A 12,082-nucleotide genomic window follows, 5' to 3' on the forward strand; every position below is an offset into this window, starting at 1 on the left:
AATCATATGAAGCCAACAGCCATGGCATTTGTTTTTACTGTTTGTTGGCTTCATGTTGTTTAAATGTTCAATTGTCGCAACTTCATTGACAATATCATATTTGTAAAATAAACGTGAACGTTCACAGGTAAGGCTACGTGTACTCTGTAACGTCTCTACCTGCCAGGCGCATTCCTCGCTCCGCTTGGCAAGGAAACATGCTTGGACATCCGACCGGTGCACGCAATCACTTGTCTCCGGTCTTATCATACGCGTTCACTCCGAACAGCTCTCACGGCAACCGCACATCAGGACGTCGGTGTTTCCAGTTAATCGGCGGCTGTGAGTGTATATTTAGTCTCACTGTTAGCTGCCAGAATTTTTCGAGCTTCATATGAAAGCCGGTCATGTGCATTAAAATCTTGTCGTGAACGTTATCTTCTAAGCACTTTAAATGGACGCTCTCGATTTGCGTCCGTTGGCACGATTATATACTATACATACGTCGCAGAAATCAACTACTAAATTTCAGTGATTGCGCAGCCAATGGAACCAAAGCTTAACTAAAACCAATCGTGGTCTGAAAGGAAAATTACAGTATGTTCAACGGAAAGCATTGTGAAGCGCAAGATGGAGAGTATACACGCAGTTAATGAGTGGCCCTCAGTAACGAACTTAAACATCTAGTTCTAGCACTGCCAAGTATTTGTAGTACTAGCACGAGTCGCATGGTTGAGTTTCGTCCAAACGTTTGTGCAAGTTTGATAATTTCTAGTTTTAAGGGAAGTTTCATTTCTACATTACCATGAACTTTAACATCAGTTCTCGTGTTAAACCAAAACTAAAGCTTTAAGATACGGATACGTCTCCTGAGGGAAAGAATTTAAAACAATATTAGGCGAGCTTCTATAAGTAGACTCCGAGGTGGGCAAAACTTCAATAAAATGTACATTGTTTGCAAAGCTTGTTTTGGCTCTCATTATATACTTAAGCTCTTTGCACAACGGCGTCTGCTCTAAGATCAGTGAGCATTATATTCTTGTTCTCTTTCGCATGTTAAAGTTCTCAAAGAAGAAAAAAGCACTGATTTGGGGCTGAAATACCTGACAATTAAAATTATTGTCCAGAATCTTTCTGCACTGTTCGACATGGCTTGATTCTATTATCATTCTGCTAAAACTACACACAAAGTTTAGTAGATTGTAACGGGTCCTTCGACAACAATTTATGGTCTACTTCTTCTTCGGGCCAGGACTGAGACACCAATCGGCTACGAGAATGGCGAAATCATCTATAGGCAAAAAATTATTGTCAGAGTTGGATTTAACGCAATCATCACTTGTGATGCTGTTGTTGATCCTATGTTAGATGAGTTGTACCTTATTCTTATAGTCACAAATCAAATCAGCAGTGCCAAATTTAGAAGCTCATTGAACAGTACTGTCAGAAATGCAGGCCACATAGAAATGCAGACCACGTGCCGACCACTTCAGCAGAACCCTCACCCAACATATGGTAGTTGCTAAGTTGAGTGCTTGGTAATGAAATGCACATGTGCCAGACGTTCTTTTTGGCGATTACTGCGCAACTAAGAGGTTAATATTGAGAAAGCAGTGCTCGTGGCTTTCGCCAACACAGGTTTAATGCATTATTCTGTGTCTGCAGTAGCTTCACTTTCGCACGGAATTTGACCGATTTGATAATTGACGGGTGAAACCACAGCGACATCCACAAGAAACACCAAATATCGAAACACTGGCCTCCTCGGCTGAGTAAAGAACGCATTCCAGCACTCACAAAGGCGTTCCAGCAAAGTGCTCGACAAGCTTCATGGTACAGGAGGCTTACGCATCTTCAGATCTCAACAACTAAGTTTACGGATGACCGCGTGGCCAGGACGTCTTCAGTTCAGTGAGCACGGGACTTTCCTACAGGCGATGTAGCGTGCATTCACCTTTCACACATCCGAAAAGCCCTTGCTTAGCCGCCACAATGGCTGAGTGGCTACGGCCTTCTGTCCGCTTATTCCGATGCCACGGCTGCAAATCAAGGCCTCAGCGACCATTTTTGGATAATGATGCAATTCAAAATACCCACGTTTAGCTGAATGGCAAAACACAACGTGTTACCCAAATCATTCTGCAGCATATAACTACGCCGTTCCTAATCGCCCATAGCACAGCTTTTGGAAGTAAACCCCATGAAGTTTTCTGAGCACTCACTGTCATTCTAGAGCTGCGTTCTTACTTGTAAGCTACGAAGCAACTTGCACCACTCCTCCTATAATCATCATCATCTATTCCACTACTTTCACTGCTCTTCCCTCTTCCCCAGTGCGCAACACAACACAACCCACACCAGCTCAGGTCGACCTCTCTGTCTTTGCTGTCAATAAAGTATTTCTATCTTGCTCAAGTCAAAATCTATTGTTTTTCTTTTAAGAGGGAACTTTAGCTCGGGTCGAACTCCAATGCCACCTATTCAAATACATGTAAAACACAGAAACGCTTTCACTGAATGATCACTAGGCCGATATTAATGAAATTTGTTGCATTTGAGAGATAAAGTTTAACTCTAGTGAGTGTTGAAAGCATAATTTCGATTTAGAGCTTGAATTTTTTAAGGAATTTATAAAAATGGGTAAGCTTGAAAATAATAGAAGCACAATATTTACAAATTCGTAGCTTTCCACAAAAAACAGGTGTCGCAGGTTTGTAAAGTACGTCCCTTAGAGCATCCAAAGCGAATAAATTTGATATGTCACTTTATATCTTAGGTGAATCTGTTATATGGTCTGTAAGGTATTTGCAAAAAGTCTACTAGCATATTAGTAGTTTAATTGAGAGCCATGTATCATATATCAATTTTGTCCACTTTAGAAGTATTTATTAGGTGAAATTTACAGAATTGCGATATTGTTTTTCATTGCCGAGTTCCAGGGTTGTAAACCTAATAGTGTTGTTTCCTAAAAAAGTTTATTTTTGTTAATTTTTATTTAAGAAATGGCATAGATCAAAAATTTGCTGCCAACAATCATTAGATTTTAACATTTGCTTTTAAATGCAACAAACTTCAACAAATTTGGTGCACTAGTTGCCGAGAAACACGATTTCTCCTTTTTTAATGTATTTGGATAGGAGTCCCCGAGCTAGAGCTTCCTTTTAAGAAGTTCCGAATGTTTGCGTGGCTTCATGACTGTCGTGCATCTGCTCAGACTTATGCCGAATATCTAAGCTCTCGGGCAGAAAACACACTCCTTAAAGGCCTCAGTTAACCTCTTATAGGCGACTCTGCTTCTAGTACAGCATAAAACAACGGCAGCGATGCGTGGTGATATTGCACCATTGTGGCGGTTCGAGAAGTGAAAGCAAATTAGGACAATTTTTGAAATGGGGAGAAAGCATTCGATGCCGGGCAACCGCATGCGGAGGCAATTCTGAGAAGGTTATTAGCTGCTGTAAGGATAAACAAAAATCGCTAAAACGACGAAAGCGCACCGCTCTCCATCCGCGGTTGCCATGAAGATACCGCAGTGGAGGCAGATATCACCTGTTAGACGCACGCAGCATCCGGGAAACCGGAACACATGCGTGAGGCAAACTCAAAGTTAAGAAAGCATATCAAAGACATACTTAGTTGATTCATCTTGAATAAGAAATATGCTGCGAAATGAAATGTCGTGGGCACTATGTCCTACTTCTTTTTCGGCCTTCTCGATACATTTCATGCAGTTATTCAGCGAAAGTCAAGTACCTGATCGACGTCCGCGTAGATTTAGTGCCTCGGACAAAGTGCGTTCTACAAGCTTCAAAGGTTTGGAACGCACTGTGTATGCTAAAACGCCAAGGATGCCAAGCGCGCGCACAAAATTCGCGAAGGCTTTGCTGTTGCAGGCTCATTCATCGCCCTTTAGTGCATGCAAGGAGGCGAAAGGAGAATAATTTCCCGTTCTCTTTAGTGTGTTACGAGCTTGTCGCGAATCAGATATTCAATTTGAAAGCAAACGAAGAGGTAAACAAAAGAAAGCAAGAAAGATCATTATGAAAGATGAACAACTTCATTCATTGTTGAACAACTGCTCCAGGAGTTGCGAAGTTGCAGGCAGTCCAATAGCACTAATTAACTGAAGCGGAAGTAGAAGCCATGAGAAGAAAAGTACAATATAACAAGCTTCAGCATAAGCAAGCTTGTCTTCTTTGATCACAAGCACGGAAGTAAACCGGCAGGTACGCAAGCTTTCGCCAACAAACGCTGAGAACCAATACAAAGTCCACCGGTCTCAACGACGACAAATTACCTGCGTGAATACGCCTTCGAACGCCTTAAAATCCGCCCCACGCCAAGAACCGCGCGCTAAACTCGGGAGCACCCATGCACTTATCGCGTCATCGCCTGCCTCCATGAAGACAAATGTTCCCTTCAGTCGCGGCGCGGCCACGTATGCCCGACCGCCCCGAGCAACGACCCCTCGGCCGATGTTATAACTAAGTGGGGGCAGCCGCACTGCGCGACCTTCGACCCCCGAAGTACCTACACTACCGCAGCGCAACCGGTTTCTAGTCACATACAAGGGCGAGGGGTCAAGAGGTGCGCGCATGCGTCCACCCCGCCTCCACCACCGACTCACCCGACGCTGCTGGCGCAGCCACCGCCGCCGACGAGACCGCGATCCACCAGCAGCAGGCCAGACCAGCAGCGGCCGCCAGCAGCAGCAGCAGCAACAAGGGCACGGACGGCCAGCCTCCCGAGCGGAAGGTGGACGAGGCGGCGACCATCGACGGGCGCTCATGGGGCGAGCGGAGGCCGACGGCGGCTCCGGGCCCTGGGCGCGCGCGCTGCTTCTCCGAGGGCCTCGGCGGCGCGTGCCAAGACAGCGCTGGTCGCCGGGCGTCGCGGCGCGAGACCGGACTCGTCTTCGGCCTGGTCGCGAGCGAGCGCGGCAGCCCCGGCAAGGGCAAGGCGAGCGGCGAGGGGAGGTTCTGCCAGAGCATCGACCGAACCGGGCCCCCTTGCTCGCTCTTTTCTCTCTGGGTATTTTCGGGTCAGGCCGCCTCGCTTCGGATGGCTGCCTGCCTGCTTGGCTGGCTGGCTGGCCGGACGGCTCCCGCTGCGAGGGACGTCGTCTTTGAGGAGTCCCTGTGTCCATATGAGAGAGAGAGAGGGGGGGCGGACGAGCGAAGCGTCGCGACACGACGCGTGGTTTGCCCAGTGCCCTGCGCGTGCGCGAGCAGTCGCCCCCGAGGCCAGACTCTCGTCATAACCATTAGTGCTGTCGACGGTCGCCGCGGCACCGGAGCAACAGGCGACGCCGGAAACGTGCGCCCGTTGGCCCCGAACGCTTTTCTTGAGTGTTCAATGAGGAAACCCCTTTACGGGGCCGCGCGGCGAGAGCGTAGCGGTGCATATCGCGCCCCGCGCTCGTTACGGAGGAAAATTCCGCGCCTCCTCATTCGCGAAATTTCGGTTAGTGTCATTCCCTCACCCTTTCATATCCTACCTCCCCCGCCCCCTTCGCGCGCGCAACGGTTCTAGAGGAACAGGTGATATTGCATAGACAGCACTGTTTCGAGACCGTTTATGTGAGGGTCACTAACAAAAACAGCAAAGGAATGTGGAAAGAATTTTTAAACAGCTGGGTCTGGTACTGGTGCCGTTGTTTCACGCAGAAGTCCGTGCTGAAGTACGCAGAATTCACGCAGAAGCCCGTGCTGAAAATGCAGGACTTCCACGCACATAGATCATCCTAAATCTGTAGATGTACTGGGTCTCCCAGATAGTAAGGACCAAAATATTTAAAGAATAAGGTAAGAGATACCAAACTTCGACTACACTCTGTCAGCACGCGCTTTCCGCAAGCGGGAAAATTTCCTCTTATATCCTTAGATGTCCGGTTAGCAGAAATTAGTCAGTCATATTAATAAATACTTATCGAACGGCGTACGTTCACGTGTCAAATAGTGCATTGCGTTTCAAAACACCATAATCACCAACGTCACTTTAAGGGCGGCACATTGTTTACCAATTTCTTTCTGGTTTTAATAGCTTGGACGCGAAATGCAAAAGAATTAAAAAGTGAGCCCACGACCTCGTGTCTCGCATGAGGCAACTGCACTGTGCTGAAGATAAGGGTTCTTATCTTTGTGCTGACGGTGACGTTTCTTGCCAAGTTAGGCTGTGCTTATTATTTTTCCTTGGACCTCCAACTAGCCTTCATTTACACGCTCTACAAGTATATGTTTACTCGTTTTGGGGGTACGTAAACAAAATAAACTACTTCTTCAAAACAACTAATCTACTAAAAGGCCGACCAAGGAGGTTCTAGCTTCTTTGTGGCCGACTCCAGCAAAGCAACAAGCCATTCACATAAATGTTGCTTACTGCTAAGAACAAGCAGCTATGTTACCAGAGTATTATCATATTTATAGTTCTCTGCTTGTCCGTTAAAACTATGACATCGTTATCTTTTTTGCATGCAACAGTTGCTAAGTGGCTTCCCTAAATGCCAACTAGTCCTAAAACCTGCCCTCAATGTTCAAATCCTGTCTTAGGAGAATCTTTGAGAACATCACTCTGAGGAACCTACTTTTGCCTTTGCAGATAATCGACAGCAAGAGACAAGTTTAAAGCAACTGGTATCAACGAATCAATAAAGATTCATTTATAGCATGCATAAAGTAAGCATACAGCTTGACGAGGCTAGGGGTCAACCACCAGGCAACAACAGCAGTGCACACATCCGAAGTAGAGTAAATACCCATTTGTACGAATGTCAATTGAACGAATACTTCAGAACAACGAACATTTAGAAAATCCCCGGCGGTTTTTTTCTTTTGTGCAGTCTATTCAAAAATCTTTCACTTGAACGATTTCTTAATACCGAATACTTCAGTTGACCGAAGTTAATCAGTGCACCCTGGCAACACTTCGCTTGAAGACTATGTGCACTGCGACAGCGGGCTCGTTGCCGGTGCTGAACTATCAGCTTTTGAAATCGTTTCCAGTGTACATCCCAAAGAAGCACAGTGCGAGGAGACAAAAGCAATGACAGAAGCGAATTGAAATCCTTTACTCTAGCCGACACTGTAGGATGCCTTGGAAAGTTCCGAGACTTCGCATCTAAGCATCAAGCTGCACCAGAGGAAGTACAAAAAACATAGAATCTCTGGATAGCCTTGCTGCTTCTTGCGCTTTAAGAGCACCGGTGAAAAAGAAAATTGCAATTCTTCCATCAAAAAGGAGACAGGCAGCAACGTAATTGTCATGCCTTCGTATATATTGATGTATATAACTCCATACATTGTATTTCACTCTTGTTACTTGATATATACTGTTTCCCCACGCTGTTCCATATCATAGGGAATATTCGGTTCAGTGAACTTTCAGTTAAGCGAAAGTTAAGTCATCCTTGGGTCCCTTGAAGTTCACTCAAGTGAGAGTTCACTGTACAGACACTAAGATTTTCGCAATGGTAGCTTTGTTAATACAACAAGTCGTATATATGCACTTCCGTGGGCATAAATACATCTACATACATATATATGCATTACGAGCGCATTGAAAGAACAGTAAATAACATAACGGCCAGGGAAATATATACTGTTACACAGTTAAAATGAACAGTAATAAGAGCAGTAATTAAAAGCAACATTAAAGAATGTGCACGTGCAAAATGCAAAAAATGAATATACATGTGATCAATACATTCTTAGCAGGTATGGACGCAAACGAAATTTGAAAGTTTCAGACAGACAGGTGAAATTTCTAGAAGACAAAGATATCACGCAAGTGCGAACGCGATAGAGCCGTATCTCTATTCACGTACTTCTGCAGTTGATTTAGAGGTTTGTATAAAGTGATTTGTTCGAATGCGCTTTATCATCCATCTTTTCGATCCTCGCGTTACACGGGGGCTGGAGCGTGCGATGAGGGCTCCCACATTTCTTAGGAGTTGTGCGGATTTTCATCTGCAAAATGTAATTGTTGTAGGAGACGGTAAGCGTGAAGAGGTTTGATGTTAATTATTCTTTTTGAATAACGGTTTTATAGGATGTAAATAGTGAACATTGTTACTACAACTAAGATTTCTTTTCTAGTAGCAACAGCCTGTTAATGTTACGTTGTGTAGTAGTAGCCCATACTAAGCTGCTATAGCTTATATGCCACCAAAATTGGGAATGGTAAAACTGGCACATTACACGAGGTGGGAACTAAAGGCATCTAAATAGCACAGAAAGCGCAGCAGACAATTTTTTCTACAACAAGGCCTATGTGTGAGTTCACCATCAAGTGACTAGCAAATACAATGCCCTAGTTTTTGTATTCCTGTACTACATCAAGCGACTGGGAACCTACGTTTAAATCGACGTTGACAAATTTGTTTTTTGCAGCAAAAACAACTGCGTTTGATCTTTTAGAATAACTTGCAGGCTGTTACATAATTATCACTCGAGCACTTTGTACACAACTTTATTGGCGTGTTAACAAGTCTGATTCTTTATCAGAAGGAACGAAGAGGCTAGTGTCGTCGGTATATAAAACAAAATTTGTACACTTGTCAATGAAAGGGAAGTCATTCACATATACTTTAAGTGAAAAGCGCTCAAAATGCTTCCCTGGGGCATTCCACTCAGTAATGAACGATAGGATAATGTAGAACGGTTTATAACTACGCAGTGCTCTTAATCGGAGTAATACGACTGCAAAAGTGAGGGAACGACACCTCTTATGCCGTATTGTTCTAGTTTTGTTAGAAGCGTGTCATGATAGAGTGACTCAAATGCTTTGCTGTAATCAGTGAAGTTTGGAAGTAATGGCAGAGGATGCGGGTGTCTCACTTAGAGGAAGTGTCCTAATGACTCCTACTCGCTTTCTACCACCCTGGGAATGGCAGGCCATCGAGTGGGACATCTCTTTTGTAGAAGTATCATAACATGCACCTGAAACGCATATACGTTCTCATTTGCTAGAACTTCAAGCGAAGTACTTCTGCGAAGAATTTTAGACAAGTGCTTTCAAGGCTCCCTTACCCTTAGGCTGTCTTATGCAGCTGTGACAGCGTCGTTTTCAACATCCGGAACTTTATTCCACACACCAGGATATTCACTGCAAAAGGATACGCGATACTCACGGCCGTCAAACATGTAAAGCAGACAAATGTCACGAGCGCTATTGCGTTCACGGACTCATTGAGCGTCGTTAGAGCCCTAATGAGCTTACAAAAATATAAGAACCCTATTTTTAACCAACTGCACTCATTAATATGCGCAGCGTACATGTCCAACTAAATCAGTGTTCTTTGCTGAGTACCAGGCCACAGAGGCATAGAAGGCAATGTAGGCATAGAAGGCAATGCTTATGGAAATGCTACGTCAGTAGCCTTCAGTGATGAAGATGTAAACATACCCATAGCAGCCGCAGAACTCAAACCCTTCATACGGCATCGGTTGAGGAAGTATTAGTAAAGCCAGTGGGATAGTGAAGTATCAAATAAGCGGCCCATCGTAAACCCAAAATTAGCGAACTGGATAACCGAAAAGACAGAACGACACAAGGAAGTGCTTCTTTACAGATTAAGTATAGGCCATACCTAGGACACTCACTCTCACCTGGTGACTGGAAATGATCCTCCAACATGTAGTAGATGTGGCGACAGCCTTACAGTTACCCACGTTCTTCTTCAGCGCTATGAATTAGAAGCAGAGGACAACTTACTTCCCCTACCTGTATCCTGAGCATGTACCGTTCCACCCAGGATTTTTTCTCAGCAATGAGCCACTTTACGATTTGAGCATGCTCTTAAACTTTTTATCAGAAAGTGACACCTTAGAAATCTTTTGCTCAGGTTATTTGCAGCACTGCCTCCCTTTGAAGGTTATAGCTGCAATGCAAGAATATCTGTCCAGCGTGTACATGCCTCCGGGCCTTTGCGTCCAAGACCTCTGCTGAGGCACTAGTGCTACTTTATCCCATACGCATCGCCTAATTCTACTTCGTTGCGAAGATTTCATCACCATAGCACACATCACTAATGATTGCCATTATTTCACTGTATGTATCGTTTAAGCAATTTACAGACTTATTTTTGGCCCCGTTACAGCCTTGTTACATTATTTGTCGCCGTTAATACATAATTACACCATGCGTTTGGCGCTCTTTCTCCAAAGTTGGCCCTCGTCCCGTTAACAGCGATTAATCAATCAAGATTAGAGGAGTTAACTTTCCCGCTTCAATGATTTTGAGAATGACTTCTTTTTGTACCAGGACTGCAGACTCAGTCGATCTGCCTTTTGTGAAACTGTGTTGGCACTCAGACATAATTTCGTACTTCAAAAAAAGATCTATGTAGTCAACATAAAATTATATTTTCAAGGCTCTTGAAAAATGTGGCAAAATAGATAATGGTATGTAGTTTTGAAGTTGTTTCTCTCTCCCCTCTCAATGAATATAAGCGACACTTTGGCTACTTTCATTTTAGTAGGAAACGTGCTTGAGAGAGAGAAAGAGGAACATTTATTTTAACCATCGAGGTCCTTGCTGTTGAGGTCGAGTGGGTGGTGCCCTCATTCCAGTACTCCACTCACTCCACTGCTCGACGAACTTGCTGGACGAGTACTTCTTGGCATGCCAGGGTATCGCCAATCATCTGTACCTCCCGCCGCTCAAATGACGTGCTATGCGTCTGAATGTTGAGGTTTGCTCCCGCACCCCTACAGCATGTGGAAGCCCGTAGAGCGTGTGTCGCCGCACCTAGGGCAAATGCCACGATATGTTAGTGGATTAATTTTGCTGTATCGGTGTAGGCTAGGGAATGTATTTGTATGAATAAGTTTGAGGAGCTACTGCCTCTTCAGTGCTGAGCTTTTTGTGAAGGGGAGGATAAATCTTGCCGTTGAGCCGCTGGATCTCGAGGCGTTCGTAGTAATGGGATGACAGGGGTAAGAAGGTAAAAGGCGGGCATTGATGAGACGATTTCTTTTGCACCGCTCCGTTAGTTGGCGCTCGAGCTAAGACGTTCGCCCTTTCGTTCCCCTCCAGTGCCGCGTGGCCCGGCGTCCACGTGATTCGATGTAATTCTTCCAGCCTAGGATCTGAGCCTCCTGCAGCGCTCTTCGTCCGTTGGTAAAGCTACGGCAGGCCTGTTGCGAGTCGGTAACGACGTGAACTTCCCTACCGACCCTGTCTTGTTGCTTTATTATTAGCACCGCGGCTATGGCCTCAACCGCAGCTGGGATCTCTTCGGTGAACGAGGCCAGGAGGGTCAAGGGGTTTTCTCTGCCATTCACGGCGAGTACCGCGGGGTGCGCCACCACGTCCACGTACATTACGTACGTGGCCCCTTGAATTGTCGGCACAGTCGGTCGATACGAGGCTTTCGTCATCCTTCATGGAGTTCATGACTCATGTGCTTCGGGATGGGGCTCGCGTTGATTCTGCATCTCACCTCGGGCGGGATTGATCGTTTCTCATCGAGCGCGCGTAGCTCCTTTGCCGTTCCGGTTCAGTGGAAGATGTCTCTGCCCGCCGCCGTGTTTTGTAGTCTGGCTTTTTGCGAAGCCAGAACCACGTCTCACAGCATAGGGAAGGCGTTGTAGATGCCGAGTGCCACTAACTTGTCATTCGAGATGGTGACCTGGAGACTCATAGCCGTTTTGTAGGCGTCTCTGATTATTGCATAGACTTGTTCTTGGTCTTGTTTATTAAGTGAGTGCTGGTGATACAACATGCTATACGCCACTCTGCTGATCATCAGGGCATGAACGAGGCGAAGCGTGTCCCCTCCTCGCATGCCTTGTGGCTTGTTGCTATTCTTTTGATAATCCGTGAGATCTCGTTCGTAGTGCACTTTAGGGTATGGATGGTGTGGGAGAATTTCGGGTTGATGGAGAGCCACAAGAGCAGAGTCCTGGTCTTATTGCTCTTCATGATTTTCTGGCCTTCTAGATAGGGGTCGATGGGGCCGGGAGACGTGTAGATTTCTCCTCCGTGCACTCGGATCTCCTAGGCCTTTCCGGACGCGCAACACATCCCGCTCGCAGCCGCAAATCCCTCCACAGCCGTCGGGGCCTCCTGAAGAGTCGCCGCTTTTTGCGAGAGGGAGCCCTCG

At 45.6% G+C, this 12,082-nt stretch overlaps 1 protein-coding gene across 1 annotated transcript in view; it reads right to left on the minus strand.

The window, feature by feature from the left end:
* Positions 1-9,637, minus strand: part of LOC142584801 (pancreatic triacylglycerol lipase-like) — a 61,447-nt gene extending 51,810 nt beyond the window's left edge. Inside the window, exons 1-2 of the mRNA XM_075695076.1 lie at positions 9,585-9,637; positions 4,607-5,086 (exon numbers count right to left, since the gene is read on the minus strand). Coding sequence (XP_075551191.1) covers positions 4,607-4,970 — 364 coding nt within the window. The 5' untranslated portion in view covers positions 4,971-5,086; positions 9,585-9,637. The remainder of the gene's footprint in view (positions 1-4,606; positions 5,087-9,584) is intronic.
* Positions 9,638-12,082: the final 2,445 nt, after the last annotated feature.

This window comes from Dermacentor variabilis, chromosome 6, assembly GCF_050947875.1.
Source record: "Dermacentor variabilis isolate Ectoservices chromosome 6, ASM5094787v1, whole genome shotgun sequence".
NCBI classification, from domain to species: Eukaryota; Metazoa; Arthropoda; class Arachnida; order Ixodida; family Ixodidae; genus Dermacentor; species Dermacentor variabilis.